The sequence below is a fragment of the Coturnix japonica genome, chromosome 10 (genome assembly GCF_001577835.2).
Source record: "Coturnix japonica isolate 7356 chromosome 10, Coturnix japonica 2.1, whole genome shotgun sequence".
In the NCBI taxonomy this organism is placed as follows: Eukaryota; Metazoa; Chordata; class Aves; order Galliformes; family Phasianidae; genus Coturnix; species Coturnix japonica.
In genome coordinates this window covers 5,844,621-5,871,515 of record NC_029525.1, presented here as the reverse complement: position 1 = coordinate 5,871,515, position 26,895 = coordinate 5,844,621, and the positions used below count along the sequence as shown (strand labels likewise).

General features: G+C 40.4%; 1 protein-coding gene and 1 long non-coding RNA gene across 5 annotated transcripts in view; one reads left to right on the top strand and one right to left on the bottom strand.

Annotated features, from left to right (window-relative positions):
• The window catches only part of RNF111 (ring finger protein 111), a 47,088-nt gene that overhangs the window by 3,845 nt on the left and 16,348 nt on the right, over window positions 1-26,895 (top strand). The window contains exons 1-7 of one of the 4 annotated variants that reach the window (XM_015872401.2): window positions 1,684-2,119; window positions 8,146-9,041; window positions 17,480-17,606; window positions 21,144-21,307; window positions 22,460-22,657; window positions 25,400-25,719; window positions 26,563-26,818. In XM_015872401.2, coding sequence (XP_015727887.1) covers window positions 8,165-9,041; window positions 17,480-17,606; window positions 21,144-21,307; window positions 22,460-22,657; window positions 25,400-25,719; window positions 26,563-26,818 — 1,942 coding nt within the window. In that variant the 5' untranslated portion in view covers window positions 1,684-2,119; window positions 8,146-8,164. Of the gene's footprint in view, window positions 1-1,683; window positions 2,120-2,232; window positions 2,503-8,145; window positions 9,042-17,479; window positions 17,607-21,143; window positions 21,308-22,459; window positions 22,658-25,399; window positions 25,720-26,562; window positions 26,819-26,895 lie in introns of those variants that run through there. The other 3 variants (XM_015872398.2, XM_015872399.2, XM_015872397.2) reach the window with 3 other exon arrangements.
• LOC116653898 lies at window positions 13,206-17,516 on the bottom strand. Its single transcript, XR_004308506.1, has 2 exons — window positions 17,428-17,516; window positions 13,206-13,362 (listed from the first exon to the last, which is right to left on the bottom strand). It is a non-coding gene; the product is annotated as an uncharacterized LOC116653898 (long non-coding RNA).

Below are 26,895 nucleotides of genomic sequence, written 5' to 3'. Positions count from 1 at the left end.
GACAAGCGATGGAAGAGGAACACAAACTGCTTGGAAATCAAAGGCCAATATTTTCTTTTCTGTGTCTGCTTGAAAATAGATGAACTCGTTAGGAAATGACTACTGAATTTCTTAGTGTAAAATCAGATCTTTGAATACAGGTACTTCTGTTTGTTTAAAACCTAATTGCCCTAAAAATAGCTGCTGATTCATAATTAAAAGCCACCTATTTGGTCACATTATGTGTTCTAATGTGCTGCACAGAAGTTGCATCTCGCCTTTCAAGGCCGTATGGGGCTGGATAATGTGAAATGGGTGAGTAGAGGGGCCTTCCCGCATCTAAGGCTGACAGTAACGTAGGACACTTTACATTTCCATCTGTCTTAAAAATAAACAGCTCCCTGAGTGGGGCACATTATCTTCCAGAGCTTTCAAAAGCTCCAGGCTGAATCACGTTAATTCCTCTATTTATCCCCATCAAATATATCGCCCAGCCAGCTGCAGTTTTATTTCTGACTCTACAAATGCGTCAGTCTCTTTTTTGTTTCCCACTAGAAATTGTTCACAGTGTGAGGTTTTAAGCAGGTTTTACCATCATCCCCATGTCTGTGGTTTCCACTGGCAAGGTCCTCACCTGGGCTGCTGGGAGCTGTGACCTTTATATTAACACCTGATTATTAATCCTATAGATTTTGTGTGATTATTAATTTTTTTTCTCTGTCATCTCACAACATTACCACAATGCCTTCTGCTGATGACTATTAATCACAGTTACTAATGATGCAACACTTAAATATTTGTGCTATTATGGTCCATTTTAAGTCTGTGCAGCCACAAATACTAAGATATGCAGCTGCTTAGAGACTCTAAGAGTCATGGCTGGGCAGTATCAGCTGGGTTGCTTCCTTGACTGCAAGTGATTTTGAGCTCCTTGATGGGTGATTTCTGCATTTGTGATAGCAGCTGAAGTATATGCTGTTTATATCAGCTTGGACACGACCAACAGTGTGCAGTTAACACAACTCTGAGCAAGGACATCTCTTTTCTGTGTGCCAGCAGGGACTGCCTGCCCAAAGGTGGTGTGTGCATGGGAAGGAGCTGCTCCTACCTGTCATTTGTGAGTGAGCAAACTGAGGTAGCACTCGTGTGCAGGGCTGTGTCCACCTGGAAGGCTGAGCTGTTAAAGCTGAGCTCAGGGTAGGGGGTTGGGTTGGTCTTAATTTTTTTTCCTTCTGTTTTTTGTTACTTCCCCCAACCCCCCCCCAAAAAAAAAAGCAAAACCAACATATGAAGTGCAATCTGCTGCAGTTTGGTGTTATTTTGACCTTAGGTAAGATTTGACTCTGCCTTCAGTTCTGCCTGAGGTGTGCACAAAGTGGTTCAGGTAGAAGTGGCTGAGGATCTCAGTGTAACTGGATAACTGTGTAGGCTGCGAGCTGTTCTGAAATCGGAATTAGTCATTTAGACATTGAACAAGACTCACTTTAACCTGTTTAACCTTTGGGTTTCTGCAGATACCAACTGTGAGAAGGACTATCTTTTTCTTTCCTTCTCTTTTTTTCCCTTGAAGGAATGCATCCACTGCTGAGCAGAGCAGCTCTGTGCCTCTCCCTGCTGGCCAGTACCGGCTTTGGCATTAGAGTTCAAAGCAGCGTTTAAGTATTCTCCCCAGTTTCCCCGTCCTTGGTTGAGACATAGTTTCATATTGTTTTTCCGCTCCTGCGCTGCGGAATTCCCACCCGTTGGCCGTTCCGTCCCTCGTGTCCCGCAGTGTGGCCGTTCTGTCGGTCAGGACGCGGCCGTTGTTCGGCGCTGCGGATCGCGGCGGTGCCGCCTCCGTCCGTCAGGGGGCGCCGTGTGCTCCGGGAGGAGGAGCTGCAACGTGCGGCTGCGCTTTGCGGACTGCTGGAAAGCAGCGCCGAGTGTCGCGCTGCGCATCGGGAGGGAGCGGCGCAGCAGTGGGACGCCGCCCGCCGTACGGGGGGCACCGGGACCGGGCGGAGCGTGAGCGCTGTGCTCCGGGCAGTGCCGGGCCTCGCCGCGGGGCCTCTCCGGCGCCTATTGGGGCCGTTTCCCCTCCTCCGGCCCTGAGCGGCTCGCCGGCGGCAGCCGCTTCTTCCTCCTCGGCCTCGCTGCTCAGGTACGGGGGCGCGGGGCACGGCGGCGGGGGGTGCGGGCCGCATTCTGCCCCTGGGCGGAGCGGGGCCGGCGGAGCGGGGCGGGCCGTTGGGAGCGGGGGCAGCGCGGGGATTGCGCTGCCCGACGGAACCGCCGCTCCGCTGCGGGCGGCCGAGGAGCTGGTCGGGGCTACGGCTGGTTGGAAAGCTGCCGTAAATATCGCCGTGACGGAAATGAGTTCTCTACGCGTGTGTAATGGGGGTTTGTTATAACGTCATTCGTTTCGGCCGCCAAGTTGGTATTGTGCTGCTTAACCCCTAAAGAAAAAACAAAACCCGTAGGTTGCGTTGGGCCTCGTGTGCTGCTCGTCCAGATGTGTAGGCCGGCAGCGGCAGAGACGTGAAGGTTTGTAACGGGTGGGAACAGGGAGCTGCAGGTAGCGAGAGGGTTGTTTGGGTGCTTTGTATGTGGGGGGTTGGAGCGTCCTTGGGGGGATGATCCGTTGGTTGGAGCTGGTGCTCCCTGTGTGGCCGTGGGGAATGATGAGGGAGTGTCAGCTGTGGGGTTTGTCCTCATACTGAGCTATTCCTCCTAAAGAAGCTGTTATGGGAAAGGTGAGTGCTCACCTCATTGTAAAACCTTGTCTGAATTTTAATGCAAGGACTTCAGTGTATGACACGAATAAAAGAACTGACTGCTCGGCATGGAGATCCCCGATGGTTTCTTGTGGGATATGTACTACAAATTAATAAAGAAACGCTAGGTTTTCAGGTGCTGCATCAAGGCTTGTGTTGTCTTTGTTGTAACTGGTGGAAGATCCCAAAGGTAGGTTAATTATGGCTATTTAGTGAAATATTTTAGTTCTGTTTTTTTTGAGGGAAAAATCATATGGAAAGAACTGGAATATCTTTGTCACTTCTGGAAACAAAAAAAATACAGTTTCTAATAATTAGCATAATTATAGGCTTTGTTATCTGCGTAGTTCTGCAACAAATTCAGTATTTTTAACTCTCCCTTTTGTTGGCTGGAGAGTCTTACTGGAGGCTGAGAAGTGCTGTCAGCCAAAGGTACCCCCAGTTCGGATCATCTCTTGAAGATGTGTGAGGTTTGATAGGGGAAGGTGTGAGCAGCCAGTCACCTGTCATGCCCTCATCTGCAGTACAGCATAACCTCCTCATGAGTTAATATGATTAATAAAAGGACAGAAAAGACCGTATGCATTTTCTTACCTTTTACTTAAATAAAAGTGTATGATGCTGTGCTTCCAGTTATAAAACTCCTCTAGTCCTGCATGTTTAATCATCTGTTTATTGAGGTTTGAGGCCCTCACAGCTAGAGCTGCAGTTGTGTCTGTTGGGAGCACAGGGGTGACCAGCAGCTCCAAGTATTTCTTCCTATTTCACGTCTTCATAAAACATAGTAAGAATGTATCTTAATAGATCCACAACTGTCACCGTGCAAATTACTGTTCTGTGGGTCTTTGTAACCAGGTCAGTTGTACCAGCCTGGTCGTTCACTGGAGGTGTCCATGCTGCAATGATGTTTATCTTGCCAGCATTTGCTGTATTTTTTTCCAAGACCAAGGATTTTTATTTCAGTTGTTCATGCTTTCTCCAACAGTAAAACCAGCTGTTTGAGGAGGTACAGGTAAGAGTGCTCTGCCCCGGCTCCTCAACTGCATGAATCTGAGTGTCAGGCATTTGAATAAATGGGGGGAAAGTACTGGGGTGAGGGAAAATCAGGACAATTTAATTCACTTCTAAACTTCTCAAAAATGTGTTTGCAAAATGATGCTACGTTAAGAATAGTCCCATGTACCTGAAAGGTCACAGCTGCCAGAGGGAATAATAAGGAACCTCTGAAATAGTTGTTGATGGCTTTGTTATTCGGGGGTTTTATAGCTGTCTCTGGAAGCAGTACTCAGAATATTGGCTAAGGCAGATTTTCACCAGACTTCCTGGTTAGCGTCTTAAGCTTCTATAAAAGAAATAATAATCCTATTTTGTCATTCTTTTATAAACTGCAAGTCCTTGTTCCTGAATTCATTGTAATTATGCTTGTTTTGGAGGTTGCTAGAGCCAAAACATTCCTGATCACCAAATCATAACGTGTTGGTCTTAAAACTATGATTTATACAGTGTTATGTGTAGTTACTGAGTTTAAGCCTAGGACAGAGCAAAGAAATGTCTAGACTGAAGGATGTGCCTTGTGAACACAGTGTTTGTCCAATACACCTGCCTGCATCTCTTGTGCAAAGCCAAGCAGGTTCCTTGCTCAGGTGGGTAAGAACATACTGGTGCTTTACCGATGCTTGACTGGTGCAAGGATTTCTGTGGGTGCCTTAACTGGCTGGGAATAGCTTGTGTGTATGGCAGGAGAATGAACTTGTTATTGGTAGGACTCCATGTAGAATTGTTGTAGCCTGCCAGCTCATCTAGCTGAGGTGATTCCAGCTGCGCGTGCTCCGTGGGTTCCCTGTGCTCCAGCTGGAACCGGGCCCTACATCCAGTCCTTGGAAGATCTGCTGTGCTGTAGCTGTCCTGTGCTGGATTCTGTTAAATGTGTCAGACAGTGAGGTGCTTTCAGTAGCCTCTCCATTAAAATTAAACCTGAGACAGACCCAGGTATTGAGAGGTGAATTATGTAACATGGCATAACAGAGCCTTCCTGCACCTATTTCATAGCTGCCTTGATGTTTCTGTTGCAAAATTACTGCTTTATTGATCTGAATTGTGTTGTGTATGAGGAGACAGACCTTGGAGGTCCCTGAGGAATCTTTTCCAGCCATGAAATGAAGGAGTTTGCAGGTCCAGATGCCTGTTCCTGCTGCTTGCAGTTCCTGTGGTCTGACTTGCCTTTGAGACATCTTTACGAAGATCAATAGGAGTAGTTTGTACTTGAAATGACATTGTTTCATTTGAAGTGTGGAGCCAAAAATGGTTCCTAGAATTGGCTGCTAGGAGTGAGCTGCCCTGTTTTGATCTGCAGGTAACTGTAGCACTGCTTTGCAAAGCTCTGGCCAAGTCTTCATGGCTGCGTGTAAGGGAGCGTCCTTGGGAAGCTGCAGGAAGAACCTGTGTGTGTATGTGATGTAGTGCAGCCTCCTGCAGGGCAGAAGAGAAATGCAGTGTCTGGAGAATTCTTGAGTAACTGTATTGCTGTTGATGATTTAATAAAACAATAATAATAAAAATTAACATAAAATAAGAAAAATGTTTTTTAGGGGTACTTAATATCGCCCTGTGAATAAAAAATTCAGTTTGGTGCTTCATAGCAACAAAACAAACGTAAATTCAGGTTGCCTTTTGATTTTTGCTGTTTGTAAAGCTTTGTAGATCTGAAACAATCAGTTATTTATTTGTTTTAGCAGCTTCTTGTTTTATGTTTGAGGAGTAGGAGGTCAAAATACAGCATACTAAAAACTAGCTGTTAAAAATAAATTTTTAGAGCATGGAGTTCGTCGTTATGTGGCTAAAATGAAGAAACAAAAGCACAATAAAGTTTTGAAATCTGATTGCACTTGTTTTGCTGTCAGTGGAGTTGAATACTGGATGTTTGCATGCTCTTGCTACACTACATTGTGCGTTGTTTTCCTGCTTGATAGGTATGAAGGAATAGGGCATGACTATTTCCAGGCTAGCAGGTGCTTTTTCATGGGCTGCTCCAGGGAGTTCTTTGTTTTTGTTGGAGCAGCACACACTAACACTGAGATTTGATTTTCATAGACTTACACTGGGGGTGCAGCTTCTCAGATGGTTCTAAAAGTCCTCTGTCGACTCCCATTGCATCAGTCATGCATGAATCAGTCTGGTTTGGCTCTCTGCCCTTGAGAACAGGAAGCAATAGTCCGTAGGTTATCTTGCTTTTGCCCAAGATCTTGCACAGATTTTGTAGGCTTTTTGTTTACCCTGTTTTTGGTGTCTTGGTTCATCTGATGGAACAGCCTCGCTGAAAAAATAACGAGGTGTATTTTTAATGATAGGAGAAGAATGGCTGCTGTTCTTTCAAGATGCACTTTGTATAGAACTTCCATTTACTGCTCTGTTCCAATTTGCCAGGTCAATAAGGTTTGTGGTATGAACAACGTACAGAAGATGATCTGTGTGCGTATATCAGGTGTTAACAGAGAAGTTTCCTTATGAAGTTGACAGTACCAATATTAGCTTACCATAGTAAATATAATGTTAAAATCTCATAGAAGCCACATTCTAGGGAAGGGATTTAACTTTAGAAGTTTTACAAGGTAAGTTTGGCTAACTTCAAAGAAAATACAAGTTAGGAGTTGATAGAGATTTCCTTTCTGGAAGAATGTTAAATAGCTTTGTTTGTCTGATGTCACTTTGTATATGTGGGCAACTGGGTACATAAATGAAAGATTTGGTGAACCTTGAGGCTTCTTGAGATGTTAGCACTGCAACCTGTATACCTCATGCAAAATTGTTAATCCTGAGTGCATCACTTGAAGAGCTGCATTGGTTGCTTATGGCTCTGAAGAGATCACGGGCTGACAGGGATAGCGCATCCATTTATACCTATTGCAGACACAGCTAAGTCATTCTGAAGGCTGTTAGGAGCACCTCACTCACAGCTGCTGCTGAAAGCATTGCTTTGTGAAGCCATCTCAGACATCCTGGTTTGTCTCTGCAGACCCAGTCTTGTACTGATGCTTTCTATATAAACAAACAAGAGCTTTAAACATGGGCAACACATAAGCACGTGTTGGCATGCTAAGGAATTAATGTGGAGGTGCAGGCAGAAGATAGTGACGTAAATATGCAGTGCTACCCACCATGTTGCTGACTTAGGCTTTTTTGTGGCCTTGTGGATATTCCAGCTGTGCTGCCCAAGGCACTTTGTTTCCATATAAGGTTGGGTTCTGTGTGTTTTGTTTCTTGTTTCAGCAGCTGTCTTGTCAGCACAGCCTGCGAGCAGTCAGGTATTGCTGGCAGGGTGCTCGTGCAGTCAATCAGGTTGGTGTCTGATTTGGTTGGAGAATTTGTTTTTTGGTTTGTTCAGCTGCATGGTCTGTTTCAGTGTTGTAACGCTTATGCCAGAAAAGCTCAGATGTTCATTCAAACAAGTTGGGCAGTGGTGAAGAGCTGCTGAAATAGTGCAAGTGTCAAATGTCTACAATAGCCTTATTCACCAGAAGAACAAAAGAGTGATATTTCTTGCAGTAAAGAGTGCTTCGGGGGTTATCCCAATGGGAACCAAATTCTAAACAGATGGCAGAGGTGCCAGATGAAGCAGGTAGAAGCTGAATGAGTTACTGATGTTATTGTTCTGTTGGCTCTCAATAGTCTTATGGTAGAACAGTTTTTTTCTTGGAAAATGTCTTTGAGGCTTATGTTGTCGTGTGTTGGCAGCCTAATAGTGGGACCTGGAGGGGAAGTGACCTTGTACCAGCCATTAAGGGTACATGTGGTATATGCAAGAGAAACTGTAACTAATTAAAGGTTTTTTATTATTTTCCCTCAAAATACTCAGGCTCAACATACCTCCTGTTTTATCCTTTACCTTTTCAGAAAATAATTGTGAATTCTAAGCAACTGATTTTTATAGCACAGATGTCATCACACTGAACTGTATGCTAGTTATTTGCTATCCATATGCAGTTATAGAGAAAGCTGCAGGCTGTGGGAATACAGCTTAGTTGATGGTTAACTGCTGGAGCTTTGCAGCTAAAGATGATGTAATTTCTGTGTAACTGATGCATTGGTAAAGCGGACATCATTCATGCTTTTTACAGACATACATTGATATTTCCTTTGTGAAACTGATAGTGTTTTGGCTGACAATGAGAATGTCTGTTCAGCGCAAATAATGTGAGTTCTGTCTTAATTCAAAATCACACCGTCAAGCAGTATTTGTAACATTATTATGAAACAGCAGTATTTTGTTGGGTGTTGTTTGGCTTTCCCTTAGGAGGTGGTGTTAGTCTCGGGATTAAATGACTTTTTTTCTTGCTTCATTTTCATTCTTTGAAAAACATGCTGAGTTTTTTGTTGTTTTGTTCCATTTGTTTAATGCATGTCTGTTTATTTCTAGGCCTTTCTTAAAACTTCCCATGTCTAAATGGACTCCTGAATGTAATATAGTTTATACTCTAAAAGCGGATATGAAGAGTGAAGTTCCTTCTGATGCACCAAAGAGACAGGAGAGCCTGAAGGGGATCCTCTTGAACCCTGAGCCTATTGGGGCAGCCAAAAGCTTCCCTGCAGATGTGGAGATGATTGCCAGTAAAGTAGGGAATGAGTTCTCTCACTTATGCAGTGACTCTCAGAAGCAGAAGGATATGAATGGCAACCGTACAGACCAAGACAAAAGTCTCGTGGTGCGAAAAAAACGCAAGAGCCAGCAGGCTGGTCCTTCATACACACAGAACTGTCCTGATAAAGAAAACCAAGGAGTCTTGGGTTTAAGACAGCATCTAGAAACACAGAGTGAAGACAATGACTCTTCTTTTAGTGACTGTATCTCTTCGCCTTCATCTAGCCTACATTTTGGAGACTCAGACACGGTAACGTCTGATGAAGAAAAAGATGCTCCTGTAAGACACTCTCAGGCAGTGCTAAATGCTACGAGTAGAACTCACAGCGTGAGGTCACAAAAGTGGCCTCGGACTGAGGCAGACTCTGTACCTGGATTATTAATGAAAAGACCCTGTTTTCACAGCAGTTCTTTAAGAAGACTTCCATATAGAAAGAGATTTGTGAAAACCAGTTCCTCACAGCGGACACAGAATCAGAAGGAACGAATTTTAATGCAGAGGAAAAAAAGGGAGGTGTTAGCTCGAAGGAAGTATGCTTTGCTACCCAGCTCTAGCAGTTCCAGTGAGAATGATCTCAGTAGTGAATCTTCCTCTAGTTCATCCACTGAAGGAGAGGAAGACTTATTTGTGTCACCTGGCGAGAACCACCAGAACAATACAGCTGTTCCTTCAGGTAAATTGGAATTCCTGTAGTGTTTCTATTACTGAGCTTTCATCACATACAGTATGCTTTGCTTTTTTTTGCTGCAGGTATATTGTACCTACGACTCAGTTGAAGTTAGCTTTACTATTATGATAATAAAAGAAAATTCTAAGGCCTGAAATTATAGAAAACAACTGCAAGATCAATGCACAGACTGTATAATATATATACATGTGTATATATATGTATATGTGCCCCAATGCTTTACCTAGGTACATAGAGTCTGTGCACTGATACTGCAGTTGATTTACACAGATGCTTCTCTAGTATGTCTTGAGATAGTGTTTGAAGATAGGTTTGAATGCTGATTTGTTTTGCTTTCCCTCTTCCAATTGTCTTGGAATCCTTCATAAATGTGCAGAGTGCTAACCTGTGGCTAGTTACATTTATGGTGTTGCAGCTGTGCCTTCTGTAAATCATTTCAGTTTTTTGTAGAGCATGGGGAGGTAGATGCTAATGTTAGCAGTGTTAATCTGTGCTGCCATGTTTTGTGTATCTGCTGTTTAGTGGAGCATTCCGGAAAGTGAAACCATATATTGGAATGTGCTGATTTTTCCTTTGAGAAAAAACCTTGGAAATTGCAAGTACATGTTATAAAAATATGTTCACGATGGGGGAGGATTAATGATTAAACAGAGCCACAGTACTAAATAGATCATTACTTGCTATTCATTGTCACAGGAAATGATTTGCGTATTATTCTTTAACATACTATTTTAATACAACAGGTAGAATTTGTAAGGCAAAAATCTTATTCATAAAGTGTTGAAACAGTGTAAATAACTCTAAAAGGGAAGGATTATTGTGCAGGCTTAGCTGTCTTCATGCATGTTTGTGGGGACAGAAACATCCTTTTTTTAAAGCTTCATCAAGTTATGTTTGTGAAATGCATGCCCAAGTATGTTGGAAAGCATAAGTTGCAAATAATCAACTTACAACGTGTGCATACATTCAAAGAAATGAGTTTGGGAAACTACTGTGTCAGTACTTCCTATTTCCTAGTTAATCATTTCTTCTCCTTTTCAGAGATGATGAAATTTCTTGTAACTGTAAAATGATTTAGGACCATTAGCAACATGCTTCCCCTTGCAACAGTGAACCTTGTAAACATATGAGAGCCCGGATTATGGCTTCTCAGGCAGCCAACTATTTCCAAATACACTGAATACATTTAGAGAGGGAACTTGCAGGGTTATTTTCTGTATCTATTAGAGCTGCTAAAACCTTCCGCCCTCTTCAAACTCAAGTTCAATTAACACCAGTTTCCCTTGGAGGGTAACTGCTCAGGTAGCTTCTGATCATTCAGTGTGCTGTTGTTTTGATGGCAGGAAGCCTGGACTTTGTGAAGCACTTCATCTAGTCATGTGGTAATATAAGTGCATTGCTGGGTAGCTTTATTTTTATAATACTTGAAACAGGCTTTGAAAAGTATAGCTCATTTATGAAGTGGTGTTCCTTTTCTTGTCATATTGATCAGCTCTGCACCAGTTAGTTTCAGATGAAAATACTGATATAAGCTGTAACTGAAACAAGATATGCTTTGTTGAATGTGTATTATTGCGGCTGTATTTCAGGACTGACAGTAAGCTGAGATGTAATTCTACTTAAAGTATGTAAATTCTGGGTTTTTTTTTTTTCCAGAAGATATATGTATTGGTGGAGAAGTTCTGAGCCTTTTGTTTACATTGAAGTTAGAGTGGGAAGTTGAGCAGACTTCTTTTGTGCAAGTGTCCTATTTTTAGGAAGAGTGTGATTAGCACTTTATGTAGCTTTTTGCTGTGAGATAATGCATTTCTGCTTAGTGAACTAATTGGGACAGAGATTAGGGACCAGCTGGGAAAACAGGTATGTAATGTGCATGTATAGTGGGCAAGTGTGACATTGTTGCTAAGCATTGCTATAGTAGCCTGTTAGTGGTAGGGACAGCAACCTTCATGGTGCATCTGCTGAAATGATAGAATACATTGAAAGAGTGGGAACTTTTGCTAAGAATGAAGCCCACAGCATATATGTAAAAGCACTAAAGGAGAGACTTAGAAAAGGTGGAAAATATTAATCAGCAAAGAAAAAATTACAATTTTAATCGATCCAGTAATACCTAGCCACTTCATAAACCATCGCTGCACTGTTGTGGCTTCCTTACTAGTAATTTGTATTAAGGAAATGTCAGAATACTTGTTTGCTTTAAATATTGGTATCTCTTAGGGAAAATGTTTGAGTATTGCAAGGGATTAAAGTAATACTACTCTTGCAACAAATAATAAATCAGTGCTTGTACCTAATGGAATTTGTGGTTAATTTTGGAATGTGATATGAATGAAGGTGTGGTGGGTGTTTTTGTTTGTTCTAACAAAGCAGTTTATAAAAGTCTTTATAAAACTAAAAAGCAAACTAACACCAAACACTTCGTAGAGCTTTTCTGCCCTTTTCTGTTGTAAGTTTTCAGCTATTCTTCTGGTGGAACTTCTGCACTTCAGGAGTGTGAGGAGACTGAAGAAGTAGCAGATCAGGACATTTGGGAGTAGATGAGGTGGTTTTACCAACTGCTTGCCACAAAAGGCACTGTCCTCATTAAAGATGACTACAGGAAGTTTATACAGGAGAGGGAGAGGGGAGCTGGGGACATGGATGATGTGAAAACACCTCTGTATAGTTTAATGATATGGATACAGTTGAAACTGCAGTGCTTTCAGGTATATACTCAAATTTGTAAGTTGATAGTAATAAAAAAACAGCTTACAGATAATATAACTTCAAGCAGCAATGTTTTGTTGTGGAATGCTTGTCTTGATTCCGTGCTTTGGTTAGGTAGCCCAGTAGCTTTTCTCTGGCCCTTGGAGGACATGTGTAAACATCTAGAAAGAAAATCTTTTGACATTTCATGTCAAGGGTGGCAGAATTGCAACTTGCTACTGGAGTTGGATCTCTGTAATATTGCAGTAAAACTTGAGATTTTTCAGCCTGGATATTAAAAAGGCTGTGGATGACACTTGGAGGCAGCCAGTCTTTCAGGGAAGTCTCAAAAAAGCTGAGCTGGGAGCAGGTGTTCAGCTTTACATTTACATTATTCAGCTGGCAGTAAATCTGACCTGCAAGAAATGGTGGGTTTTTTAATAATAATAATAATTAAAAAAAAGTAGAATTTTACATTGTCATAAACTGTTGGCCTAACAAGGTTTAAAATTCCTGCAAGTCTGGCACGTTACGTGGTGCTTTTGAATAGCTAGTGCTAGACAAGCCTTGTTGCTTTCCTTAGAATATGATGCTGATGAGAAGCTGCTGCGGTTTTTGTTCAAAGCTGATTGGAGCAAGCTGAGGCAGAATCCTCTAATATACTTATTGTATGTCTTCCAAGAATATTGAATATAAACATCTGGTACTCTAGAAGCCAGAGGCTGGTGAAAATGCTTATCTGAATGTGAAATGCTGCTTGTTTATTTAAACAGGTTTCTATTAACAGTTCAAGATAAACATGCATGAAATGGAAGTGATCTGCCTGTTGTTAATGATTTTTCAGTTACTTAATCTCTCCTGAAAATAGAAGCTCTCCTATTCCCCTGGTAACTGATACAGCTCATAATTGAGAGCTTTTATCTCAACAGCGAGCAGGGAAGTGGATGCCATATCCTTTCTGATGTGTTCCTTAGTAGAAAAGGGCTGGGAGGAGCTGAGTAGTGTATGGCTGCTGCAGCTTTTTGTGCTGAGTGCAACTTCTGGAGTTGCTTTGCTGTATTGCAGCTGATAGAAATAAGGTCAATGTGTATGATTTAAAAAGCAGTAAGTAGAGTTTTGGGTGAGCCCCTGTCAGCATTGCTTATGGTTGGATGAGATCCCCTAAAAGTTGTGGTTGTCTAACATCTTTTCCACTAGGGCGCAGAGTACTGTTCAGTTTGTATGTTCTTGGACATTTCTCCTGTCTTGTACACATGATGAAAAATATATTCCAAGTAATCTCATGTAGAGCTCATTGGCACCAGCAGGATATTCTTTTATCAATTTCATGCTCTGTTACTGACCATGTAATAACCTTGAATTCACCATCACGAGCTGCTATAGAGACAGGTAGTATCAGCAAGCTCAGAAAGGCATTAGACACTTCCTCACAGCTGTCCATGAAAAATGAAGAGGCAAAGATGAGCTTTCTGATCTCTGTAATGCTGTGGCTGTTGGGTGATGTGAGAGACTTCCTTCACAGGGCTGTAGCTTTTTGTCTCTCATGCCTTGGTTTACTTCTTGCAGCTGGTGGAGAACATGAGCCACAACGTGGGTGTTGGTCTGATCCACTGAAAGTCTGGAAATAAATAAAATAAGTTGTCACTGTCACTGGGAATGGACTTCTTGTTTTAAATGATTTTGGTTTTTTTTTTTCATTTACCCTTCGTCAAGCTGTCTCATTTGGAACTGGATGTTGTAAAACCTCTTCACTGTTTTACATGTAATATTTCATCTAGTTAAGTCTCATGGTAATTGCAGGGTACCCTCTAGGAAGGACACTAGTTGGCCTGCCATAAATTTGGATGTTACGCTGGTAATACTTGTGTCCTCTGTGGGATATCGGTGTTAACTGATGATTGCTTAATATGCAGATCATGTCATGGTCCACTGAAGGCAAGTAACAGTGCTGTGTGTAACACAGCTTCATCTCTTGCCTGTCACTTCTGGGTTACTGAACTATTTAATACAGTACTTTTCTTCCCAGAACTGCTTGTGGTCTATCAGCAGAACCCAGCAGACACCATTTGGAAATCTTACAGTTTTGGGGGGAAAATATATACTCATTTAAGATCTAACTAATGGACAACAGAGTAGTATGCTATTGAAGATGTTTTCAGGTTAATAAATTAATCTGGCAGGTGTTGGGGGTGGCTGGGTTGGAAGTTGTTTTGCTTGTTAAGGGATGATTATCATTCTGAGCCCATTCAAATTAGGGTTGTATACAAAACCTAAATTACTGGCTACTGTTAGCGAGTCTGAGTTTGGAAGCGCCTACAAAACTTAAACTGGTTGGTGTTTTGCTTGTGCTGTAAAGTAAAATTTGTGGATTTGGGTAGAGGGAAAAAAAGAATGGAAAATAATAAAATTCTTCCTGGAATTGTCAGTAGGATTTTTGCATTTAACCAGCTCATTTAAAATGAATGAATCCATTAGTGGTAGCCCAGAGGCTAATTTAGTCACAACTAGAGTATAATTTGCTTGCTATGTCTTCTGATTCAGGAGGTGGCTGAGAGAGAAGCATCATATACCTGCAGGAGGGTAATTTTGTTTGCTGTATAACCATGGTTATTATGTTGAGAGTAGTTATAAAATAGAATGAAATCCACACTCTTAAATCTGGATAACTCCTTACTGCCATCAGTCTAGTCTCTTCTCTTTGAAGGGAGAATAGCTTCCAGTAGGATAGCATTAGCACAGTAACACTTGTTATACGGATTTAGCTGTCTCTTAAAGGGTCAAGCATTGAGGTGATACATTGATGAGTAAGGTATTAATATTTATCCTTAAAATAAGGTCAAGTTTGCTCAGTCCAGACTGAAAATGACTGGTTGGTGACTGTTATATTCATTAAAACAAATAGCGTGTTCCATCACGGTGGAATATGTAAAAACATCCTGTGTAGTGAACTGTGGGGTCAAAAGTAATACTTAGAAAGGTGTGCAGGTATCTTGTCATCTAGTACATTCTTGTTCTATTTCTCCCTTGGTTGTTGGTATGTCATGTAAATTATGCAGTGAATAAAAACAGGATTTATTGAAATGTCAGATTCTGTTGGTTTTATGCACTACCAACATGAAAATGTTCTTTGAAGCTACTTTTATAAACCTAGCCTTAACAACTTAAGTTTTCTTTATAGGTGTGTATACTCAAAGGATATTCCTGTGGAGGTACCTTAGGTATGTTTATTGCTTCAGTGCAGCCATGGCTTTTCCTGGCATCTGCAAAGAGTTGCATGTGTGGCAAATATCTGCCACACCTGATTGCCTCAAAATTCTCTTGAGCAAATATTTTTAGAAACCATTTAGCAAAATCTCTGACAATCCATTTGTTTTATTGCAGTCATCTCACTGAAGAAGGTTTCCTTCACCTTTGTGGGGTGATGTGTTTGAAATGCAAGTCTGCTAACAAGCTGCTCTGTTTGAAATCCTGGTTAGGCTCACCTTCAGAAGCCAACTCAACTTATGAAGTTACTTGACATCAATTAACAAAACAGCGTGGCTTTGCTAGGATTGGGGTCTGTGTATTTCAACCCAGCAACCTTGAGATTTCACTACCTTTGGCAGAATTTGTACTTACATCTCTCAGACAAGTTATAGAACTACTTCCTAAGTGCTATAAGGCACAGGGAGTAGGAAGTGCAGAAGGCTGAAATACGGCTCCACTGGGGGGCGTTTATAGCAGCCTCACCTGTTTTCCTGAAGACCTGATTAGTAATTTTGGAGTTTCTAAAACTGTTCAGCCAATAACAATCCTGATGTTTTCTGACTAGTTTGCAGTCAGTAAAATGACATCACAGCTAAAGATTTATTTTAAAAAGGAGCGAGTAAAATCAACTCTTAAACCACAACGGTGAGTATCTGAATTGCACAGATGCCAGCTGAGAGCTTTGCTTGGTTTTTACAAGAGGTTTGCCTCAGAGGTGAGGTAGAGGTGTGCACTACAGTTACATGACATTCGATGCTTCTGGGAGGTGCTGTTTACTTTCAGAAACAGTGAGATCAAACTTGAGTTCAAATCCTTGTGCTGTTCTTCACCTGTCATAATTTTAAGTAATTATTGAGTCTGAGGACATTCAGACTCCCAAAATTCTTTCAGATGTACTTAAGAGAAGTGTGTATTTGGAAGCCCAGAGCAGCTGCCTGGCTGGTTTTATCTGAGAAATCGCTAGAACTGATCTTTGTTAGGAAGCTGTTGTGTATTTGCCTGTCATTTGTAAGATGTCACACTTCCAACATTTACTTACCTCTGAATATGTTGAAGACTGAGTGCAGTTTTTTGACACAGAAAACGGCTCCTCTATTTTTTCAGTTTTAGGATGTGACTATTTTGTAGATGCTGCATTAGTAATATCAGTTTTCCCATAGTTGTCATGTGAGTTCTGAGAACTGATTTTGTCACATACTGCTTCTGATCACGACATTTTGGTCAATACCAGTTTTTGGAAGCATGATCTTTTCCATCTACAGGCACCATCTCTCTGGGGTGAGTACAGCCAGTAACAAAGAAGACTGCTGGAAAATCTGAAATGCAGTTTCATGTGTTTTTTTTTTTTTCCAAAACCAAGAAATCTTAGAGCTTGGGGGTGGGAGCAGAGCCCTGCCCGTCACCCCAGACCTTTGTTTGTCTCTCCTGTTTCAGTTATGAGGACGTAGCTCAGTGGTTGCAGAGCTCTTGTGGATATTAGTTACAGCAGTACATCCTTCTACTAGTCCAGGAAGCTGTTGCTTACTGCAAATGAATGAAGGAGCATATACCTTGTCATAGGATAAAGCAGCTGAAATAGTGTGTACAGGACATACTTGGAAGAGGCCTAGTTCTTCAGGCAGTTTTCTTGAAGAAATTGGCAGCCTCAAACGAGATCTGCCAGATTGGTAGACTTGCTATTTCTAAGTTACCTAGCTCATTTATTTAACAAATTCTGTTGTGCTCAGCAGTATTGCAATAGTGAACAAATCCATAGCCCAATTTAAGTATTCTAGGTAGCTCAAACTTGTCACTGCCAATATTGTAGCTATAGAGAGGCTTACATGTCTCATCATTAGGCTGGAACTTCAGCCACTCTTCCAGAAATGATTTCATATCAGAACTTTTCTCTGAGTTGATTTTGTGGGGGTTTTGGGGGTTGCTTTATTACCGCTAATAGTTCCATTTTAACTCTGCCTGGTGTTAAGATTGTGAATGTCAGTGAAATTGTAGATTTAAAGATGCTTACTATTTGTGATCTTCATTTTGTTTTGGAAAAAACATTTATTAGTTGGTGAATCGCTTTTTCCCTATTCTACAGTCTGGCCTTGAGATTGGAATTCCTATGGACAAGGAAGAAATAAAGCTATTGAAGATAACAAACCACTCCTGCATTGCTAGTCTGGGAGTTTTTGTATTTACATTAAATGTCTGAATTTCAGTGTGTTACAGCTAATAAAACTCAACAGAATTACTTGTAGTACACAGTAGAACATTAATTTATGTAATTGTATTATTTCCTCTCTCTGTATGCGTTCTGTCTTCTGTATTTTCACTTCAATATTTAAAATATAATTACTATCTCTGATAGTTAGGTCCTATATGACAGTTGCACTTGAAGTTTTGACATACTGTGTGAAATGTACATCTTAAGTCTAAGAAAAAAACCTGGTTTTACATGACAGCTCATGAGATGAAGTCTGCAAACTTTCTTCTTATTTCCTCATCAGGAAGTATTGATGAAGATGTTGTGGTGATTGAAGCATCTTCCACACCCCAGGTCACTGCTAACGAAGAAATAAATGTTACCTCAACAGATAGTGAAGTGGAGATTGTTACCGTTGGTGAGAGCTACAGGTGGGACTTGCCTCTCTTGATATTAACATAGTTATGCTGAACTCGGTGTTTGTCACAAGGGTGAGCCTATGTCATTAGAAGTCCATAAGGTGGTGTTGCAGAAATTCTCATCAGCTCTTGTCCAGTTTGCAAAACACACAAAAACCCACAGGTTTACCAAAGTTTGACAGTAAAGCTGGTAGGAGCTTGGTGAGGTAGCTGTGACTGAGAATTGGAGTTCTGGAGAAGTTAAGCTCTGTAGTGACATCACAGACTAACTGGCTTAGGAGAGCATTCTGCTTCTATGAAGCCACTGTTGCATATGCTTTCATGTTTTTCCATACCCCTCTGGATGTTTTGTTCCATATTTGTCAGCTTCTATAGAATTTAATGGAGGAGTTCTTTGGAGCAGATTTGAAACTGGTAGTGTACATGGGACTGTTGGGGATGCCTGCCAATTAAATACACTGGTTTATTTGTGAACATGAAGCAAAATTGTAGAATATGAAGAATGGTTACCCATTTTATGACAAATGACAAGGGAATAATAGGCAGTAAAATACAAAGCCCTTCCTTGTATTTTTCATCAGAGTAACGTTAAGTTTAAAAAACAGGTGGGTTTTCCTGCAAAAATCACTTCTGTTGGAATAAATTGCGTTTCTAACAATCAATCTTCATGGTTAAATGAGGTGTGTGTATAATGTGAATTCAGGAAAATATGAATAACTGGAATGAATGGTATTTTTTTGAACTCTCGCGAGAAAGGATGCTATATGTTTTGTTGCTTTACTTCTGTATCAGAGGAGAAATAGGGAGAAGTGGGAGAAATCAACATTGTAAAAATGCATTTCTTCAGCAATGCTTCTTTGTATTTCTTCTTTAAGGAAGGTGTAAAGGGACTCTTCAGTAAGAAAGAAAAATCTGCAGAATGAGCAGGTGCAGCATCAGGAGATTGTTAGAAACATGTTTGTAGAAATAACCTCTCCACATGAGTGTCTGTTGAGAAAAATCATTAAAACTTGTGAAATGTGTATGCTTGGAAGAACCCGAGTTAAGCGAATTTAATTTGTTGACACCTTATAGCTCTGTGAAGCTTTGTAGGGTTAAAAATGAGGGCATATTAAACTAATTATGCTTATAGAACATCAGTTCGAACCTTATCACAGATGTATAAAACATATCTGGAAACTCAGCTTTTTCCTTTCCACCATTAATAAGTTATTTTTCTTTGAGAGCTATAAGAAACCTTGGAAAATTACTTCTTTCTTCCCTTGCCTTTTGTAACAGTACCACCAAAACAAGAGCAGCATCCCTTCTCTCAGTTTTATTGATGTGTTGGTGTCAATTTCAACAAGGAGGATGCCAAACCAATGGTGAATTTAAATTTTAGTCTGCTCAGATTGGTAGACCTTGTAACATGAAGACTTCTCAAAGGAACTGTTATTGTTACTATTTAAAGATCATAATGGAATGGTCAGATAAAGTTTGAGCCTGTTAAGAAACTCTTTACCTCAGGCTTCTGGACTTCACTGTAAAAATGTTCAGCTGAAGGCTTCTTGAGAAGATTAAAGTAATTGTTTTGTGTCGAAGAATGTTGTGATTCTATGTGATTAAAAAAAAAAAAAAAAAGTACAGTAACAGAAGAAAATCAGGGAGGTTTTCTATAGTAAAGAAGAGTCTTCAGTTCAAATCTTGGTCCCAGAATGTCTGGAAATGTTTCTTTTATGCTATGAACGTAAAGGAGTTCTTATGCAGATTTTTTTTGTGGTTCAAGCATATCTGTTTTGCCAAACCACAATGTAAAGACCAAAGGCAGCTGTTGGAAGCCGTAATAGTAGTTCAGTATAAAATTGTAAATGCAGTAAGCAAACTGAACATTATGGTTACTATTTAAAAAACTCACAATAATATGCAGAGCAAAATAAATGGTTTCCCTTGTTCTCTCTTTTTTTTTTTCCTTTTTTTTTTCATTTTTCTATTTCTATTTCTTTTTTTTTCTCTTTCTCTCTTTCATTTTTTTCCTTTTTCACCTTTTTTCCCCTTTTTTTTCGCCTTTTTCTTTTTTTTTTTTTTTTTTTTTTTTTTTTTTTTTTTTTTTTTCCTTTTTTTTTTTTTTTTTCCTTTATAGGTGAGAAAATTTTCTGTATTTTAGAGAAGGTAAAAGTACATTCTTGGATGAAAATCATCCTCTTCTGATGCTCTGTAGTGCTACCGGCTCTTTTCTGTGAAAACTAAGGCTTAGCTTTATACGTGCCTGTTATTTGCATTGAATAATCTAGAACTAAAACTTTTTCAACCAATAAGTTGAGTAGCAGTGTGTATGCTTTTAACAGAAGAACTTACAGAATGCAAACTAATGTAAAAGATTAGATTTGGAAAAGTGTATGTCATTTCTGGAGTAAATTATAAAGTACTTAAAGGCCCCTGGGAGGCAAATTTCATTCTGGAATGTCAGAATGTTCCTCTGAATGCAAACCTTGAGAAAATGTGCTTGCATGCAATTGAAACGTAAGCCAGTTGAGACTGTAGCAAGCATAGTTCTTGTACTACTGGAAAATGCCTTGCTTGAGAAAATGGCTTGCTAGAGAAGTGAAAGGAATACAGGCAGAATAGAAGTGTTGACTGAACTCCATGGTGATTTGTGCAGTGGGTTTTGTTTGTTTTTGTTTTAGTCATTCCCTTTTCTTCACTGCTGAGTTACTGAAGTTTGAGTATGTTGTTTTTCCAAATTGGAAAATGGAGCTATTTGGTGTGTATAGGAGAGTCGGTGGTAAATATCCTGCAGTGAAATATCACTTTCCTAATTAAAGATAGTAATCTCTTAGCTTAAACTTCAAAGCATCATTGATTTGAGCATTCGGATTGGTATGACTAAATTAAGTAGAATGTCTGCAGGAAAAAAAAAATCACCCATTTCCTTAGGAATGGTACAGGCGTAGGATTTCCTTTTCTCAGGCTGCATTTCACTTGAGCTTTGTTAAATGTTACACAAAGCTGTGTTTATTCTTAGAGGGGACAAGGGAAGTAATATTCACAAGATAAATGTCCAAAGCAATCTCTGGACCTTAAAAGTTCAGAAATGATCCTCTGAAAACACTGCCACAAATTAATACTCAGAAGGACTTAATTCTTACAGGATTTTATCATCTTTGCTCTTCTATCACCATTCATAGATCTGCTGTTTCAGACTGCATAGGGGTAGTGTAGAATTCAGAGTGTCTTATATTTCTCTAACAAAGTAGTAACATTAGGTATAGCTACTGCATGACTGATGCTGTAGGGTTTCACAGTTTGTTGTTTTTTTTGTTAATAAAATACCAGTACTTAGTTCATAGGATTACATGTTAGACACTTTCCATTAAGTTATCTGGTAAAGTCTAAAATAGTGCTTCTAAATACCCTGCCATGCCACATTCACTAGACTTGTATTTCAGCATAACCAAAATGCTTTTTTGTTATTAAAAAAGGGGGAAAAAATGAAATAGCTTCTGAAACATTGAGGAGAAAAAATAGTAAATGTAAGGTTTGAGTCAGTACTTAAGGCGATGTGTTTTTAAGGTCTCGTTCAACTCTTGGACATTCAAGATCCCAGTGGGGACAAAGCTCTAGTACTCATGCTGCACGGCCTCAAGAACAGCGGAACCGCAGCAGGATTTCCACAGTCATACAGCCACTGAGACAGAACGCTGCAGAGGTAGTGGACCTTACGGTGGATGAAGATGGTAAGTCACATTGGTCTCTGAAGTCTCTTCCTTTTTTAGGAGCGAGATGATCAGTGGAGCATTAACACTTTAACTCCCAGTGTGCTACATGATGATATGATGCAGGATATCGGTAACCAAAAGTTATAAAACCATGACAAATGGAATAGGATAGAATTCTATTAACCCTGTTGTACCATTTAGCGGAAAAACTTTGTGTAATAGTAGTCCATAAAGAACTGAGCTAGTAAAGCACGCTCTATGCTTCTGAAATTGTAATGTTCTGTGGTTTCCTACCATTAAAATCCACTAAGTTTGGCATTCAAGCTTAGTGATGATGATAATTGTCAGAGCAATTTCCAGGCATTATCAAAAGCTGTGGAAGAAGTCTGAATCTGATGTGGTGGTGGTGGTTGTTTAGAAGGGAGTATGTATTAACTTTTAAAAGGAACTTTCATTTGTGACAGTTCCCTCTCTGAGTGTGTCAGAAGCCAGTGTCTTGCAACACGTATTTTTACTAGAAAAAAAGTGATCATCTTACTACGTCTTCTATTCTTAGGCATGTCATTACTCTGTCAGTAATAAGAAATTTCAAATATAGTCAAAAGCAGATTTTTTGAAACTGAATTTGAATTGCGCCTCAAAATATCTTTTAAAAAAAATGTAGCCTGTGCACAGACGTGTGGTCGAGAGCAGCATTTATCAAGTAGTGTATTTTCCCTCATCCTGTAAAATGTATTGACTGCTTAATGTGTATTGAGACTAGAAAAAAAGTTTATCTTGCTGGTGCCTGTAATACAGTGTGTCAAGAATGGCTGAAGCTTATAAGGCAGTTCAGTTAGTTTAGATGTTTTACAACCTTGCTTAGTTATCCAAAAGCTTTCCTGTGCTTTGTAGGCATTGGAAGGTGGTAAGGAGTCATAGAATAACGTAATCATAGAGTAGTTTGCCTGTTATTTATGAAAGACTTCAGGAAATATGTGAGCATATGTGCACACACAAGTTAAACAATTAACTTTTCGATTTTATACTCATTTTTATATTCTGACTTTCTCAGCACCTGGCAAGACTAGCATGTATTGTATGAATTTTAAACCTACAGATATCAATTTAAAAAAATCTTAACAACTTTGAAAGTTTACAGAACTTGAAAACTTTTCTTTTTCCTGCCAGAGCCAACAGTTGTGCCAACCACGTCAGCTAGAGTGGAGCCGCAGGTCGTGAGTTCTGCTTCCAGTAACAGTTCTAGTACGTCTACCTCAGAGCAGGCCTCTGATGCAGCTCCAAACGTCTCCACTAGCCAGCCCTCTGCAGCACCAGAGACAACTTCTAGTCTTCCCAATAGCAGCACTGCTGGTACTTCAGCTGGAGGTACAGAATAAGAGAGCTTTCTAAACTGGTTTATTACCTGCCAGGTACAAGGGCAGTAGAGGAGGTTAAACAGATAGCGGTGAAAAGTTAAGAGTGACTGTGAAAAGCGGAGAGGAAAAGAATCTGGAAAAGATGACTGATTTCATAGAAACACAGGATGTCAGCAGTTAGAAGGTACCTTGAAAGATCACCTAGTCCTGTCCTTCTGCTGGAGCAGGAACACCTAGATTGGGTCCAGGAATGCGTCCAGGCAGGTTTTGAATGTCTTCAGAGAAGGAGACCCCACAACCTGTCTGGGCACCCCATTCCAGTGTGACATTAATCTCACCATGAAGATATTTTTTCTCACATTTATGTGGAACCTTTTGTATTCCAGTCTGCACACATTGCCCCCTTGTCCTGTCATTGGATGTCACTGAGAAGAGCCTGGCTCCATCCTCCTGACACACATCCTTTACATATTTATAAACATTAATGAGGTCACCCCTCAGTCTCCTCCAAGCTACTCCCTTAATCCTCTTTGTGGGTTCTGGACTCTCTCAAGCAGTTCCTTCTTCTTGAACTGAGGGACCTAGAATGGGACACAGTATTCCAGATGTGGTCTAACCAAGGCAGTGTAGAGGGAGAGGAGAACCTTCTAGACCTACTGACTGCAGCCCTTCTAATGCACCACAGGATGCTATTGGCCTTCTTGGCCACAGGGGTGCAGTGCTGGCTTGTGGTCATCCTGCTCTCCACCAGGACCCCCCAGGTCACTTTCCTTTACCCTGCTCCTCCGACAGGTCATTCCCCAACCTATACTGGTATTTGGAATTTTTCTTTCCCAGATACAAGACTCTATGCTTGCCTTGTTAAATTTCATTAAATGTCCCCCTGTCCAACTCTCCAGACTGTCTAGGTCTTGCTGGATGGCAGCACAGCCTTCTGGCATGTCAGCCACTCCTCCCAGTTTTGTGTCATCAGCAAACTTGCTGACAGTGCACTCTATTCCCTCATCCAAGTCATTGATGAATATATTGAATAGTACTGGTCCCAGTACCAACCCTAGAGGGACTCCACTAGATACAGGCCTCCAACTAGACTCTGTCCCATTGACCACAACTCTGGCTTCTTTCCTTCAGCCAGTTCACAATCCACCTCTCTATCTGATTGTCCAGACCACACTTCCTCAGTTTATCTGCAAGGATGCTGTGGGAGACAGTGTCAAATGCTTTACTAAAATCAAGATAGACCACATCCACTGCTTTACCATCATCTATCCACCTGGTTATGTCTTCATAAAAGGCTATCAGGTTGGTTAAGCATGACTTCCCCTTGGTGAAGCCATGTTGACTGCCCCTAATGACTCCTCTTATCCTTGATATGCCTAGAGACAGTGCCAAGGATAAGTTGTTCCATCACCTTTCCAGGGATGGAGGTGAGGCTGACTGGTCTATAGTTACCTGGGTCCTCCTTCTTGCCCTTTCTGAAGACTGGAGTGACATTTGCTTTCTTCTTGTCCTTACAACTTAACAAAGACAACAGAGAGTGGCCTAGCAATGAATTCCACCTCAGCACTCGCAGGTGCATCCCATCAGGACTCATGGATTTATGGATGTTTGGATTGCTTAATTGATCCTTAACCTCAGTCCTCATTAACTGAGGCAAATTCTTCCTTGATCCTGACTTCCTATGTGGCCTCAGGGGTACGGGGCTCCAGTAGTACAGACAGAGACAAAGAAGGCATTTAGTAACTTGCCTTCTCTGTATTTTCTGTCACCAGGGCACCCACTTCATTCATCAGTGGGTCTATATTGCCTCTAGTGTTAGTTTTATCTGCAAGGTATTTAAAAGAACCTCTTTCTGTTATCCTTGACCCCTCTTGCAAGGTTTAATTCGAAGGAGGCTTTACCTTTCCTAGTTGACTCCTTACATCCTCTGACAGCAGTATACTAGTCTTCCCAAGAGACCAGCCCCTCCTTCCATGATCTGTAGACTCTCCTCTTCCACTTGAGTTTTCCAAGCAGTTCCCTGTTAACTATGCAGGTCTCCTGGCTCCCTTTCTTGACAAAGATAGATAAGGGATTCAGGAGCATTCTGCATCTCATTGAGATGGCTCAGTTATATCTGAACAACAGTCCTGTTTCTGAGGAGACAGAATATAATTCACTGGGAATGGAATCTTCCATTACAGTGTGTTGTGGAGCTTTTTAAAATGTGCATTGCGAGGAAGCAAAGGATGCATTTAGAATCCTTGAACCCATAGATGAAAGCATGTCTGTATAAATCTGTATAGAAAATGACATATAAAAGAGTTGATTGTACGGGTGGCACTAAAAACATTACTGAGACATGACTACTCTTCCCTCCAAGTCAGATGATGTACAAAAAAATCTTAGCTGATCATATTTATACAGGAATTTGATAATACTGGATCAAAATAGATCCGTTCACACTAGCCACAGACATGATCTTTCCTCCTTTCCCCACCAGTAATGCATCTTAAATTATTGGAATAATAAGATAAGTGCCATTTTACTTCCTCTAGTCATTCCCATGAATATGTCCACCTGAAATATTCATTTTTGGTTCATTTGGCAAGCATAGTACAATCTTCTTTTTTTTCCTCTTTATTCCAGTTTGTTTTGTTTTAATCTAGATCTATTTTCCAATTAGTTAATTATTTAATACCAAAGATTTTTCAGACATTGTTTTTTGCTGATGAGCTTTACTAACTTCTTCAATCTTGGCTTTAATTTCAAGATGATACAAGAAGAACTGCATCTAATACAACACTGGAAACCAGCCCTCCAGCCATGCCAAGGTTACCGTCGTGCTGCCCTCAGCATTCTCCATGTGGAGGATCTTCACAGAATCATCATGCGTTGGGGCATCCACATACAAGCTGCTTTCAGCAGCACGGCCACCACTTTCAACACCACCACCATCACCACCACAACCCTCACCCAGCAGTTCCCTTGTCTCCTTCATTCAGTGACTCCAGCTGCCCTGTTGAACGGCCTCCTCCAGTGCCTGCACCTTGTGGAGCGAGCAGCAGTTCTGGCACCAGTTACCATGACCAGGCATGTTTCATTTTTATGACTCTTTCTCTGTAAATCCAAGTTATTATTTAATTATTTAAATATAATTTAAAAGGATGCTGAATTGTGGGTTATTTTCATGTTCTATAGTAGATATTTTAGGAGGGAACTAAAAGGAAAAATTGAGTTATACTGTATGGGCACAAAAGGAAATGTAACAACAAGCCATAACCCAATAAGTGATCATTGACAACTGATGTTCTCCTGATGACTGTAAGATGATATTATTTTATTTTACTATTTAAGCAGAGCAACCATAAATACTTTGCATTATACTGTACAGATTGTAGTAGTTCTGTAAGAAGCTGTGCTACTTTAGAACTGAATGTTTCTTCCCTTAATATTCTGTTCATGAAAGGAAAAAATTCTCTTCCAAAATCATTTTATTTTTAAGATTTTAACTAAAATCACAGCTCTAAAACAGAATGGTTGCAAATCCTAAGAACAATACTGTGGAAATATAATTTACAACATGTGGAACTATCAGTCTGTTCTATCTTGCTGCATTAGGCACAACTAAAAATGCTAAAGCTTGTTGTTTGCCTGGAAATATTTTAATGCACAGTAGCTCTCACATATGTGTCAATTCATCTATCATAGTATTTTTTGGTTCAGTCTGGTTTTCAAGTTCAATAATTTAGAAATAAGAAATGCTAACCATATCTAAAGAATGTTCCGGAATCAAGTCTTCAGACTTAAAAAGCTGGATTCCAATTGCTTGAGATCATATTTACTCCTATTTTTAGCAAGTTATATTTGAGGATAATTTTGTTTTCAGTGGCTGAAGAATTGCTTGAAAAAAAAAAAGATAATTTGTTTATGCAGCAGGCATTGCCAGTAGACTTAAGCAGCAGTGGTATAAGAAGTCATGGAAGTGGTGCTTTTCATGGAACATCTGCTTTTGACCCCTGCTGTCCTGGCTCTTCATCTCGAACTGCAATTTATGGGCATCAGACTGGTGCTGGCCCAAGCCAATCACTAACAATAGATGGATATGGATCAAGTATGGTTGCACAGCCACAGCCCCAACCTCCTCCTCAGGCATCGCTTTCTTCCTGTCGCCATTATATGCATTCTCCTTGTAAGTACTGGCTTTATGGGGGGAAGAGGAAAAATAACCTTCCCTGACAGCATAATAAAAGTTTTATTACCTTCTTG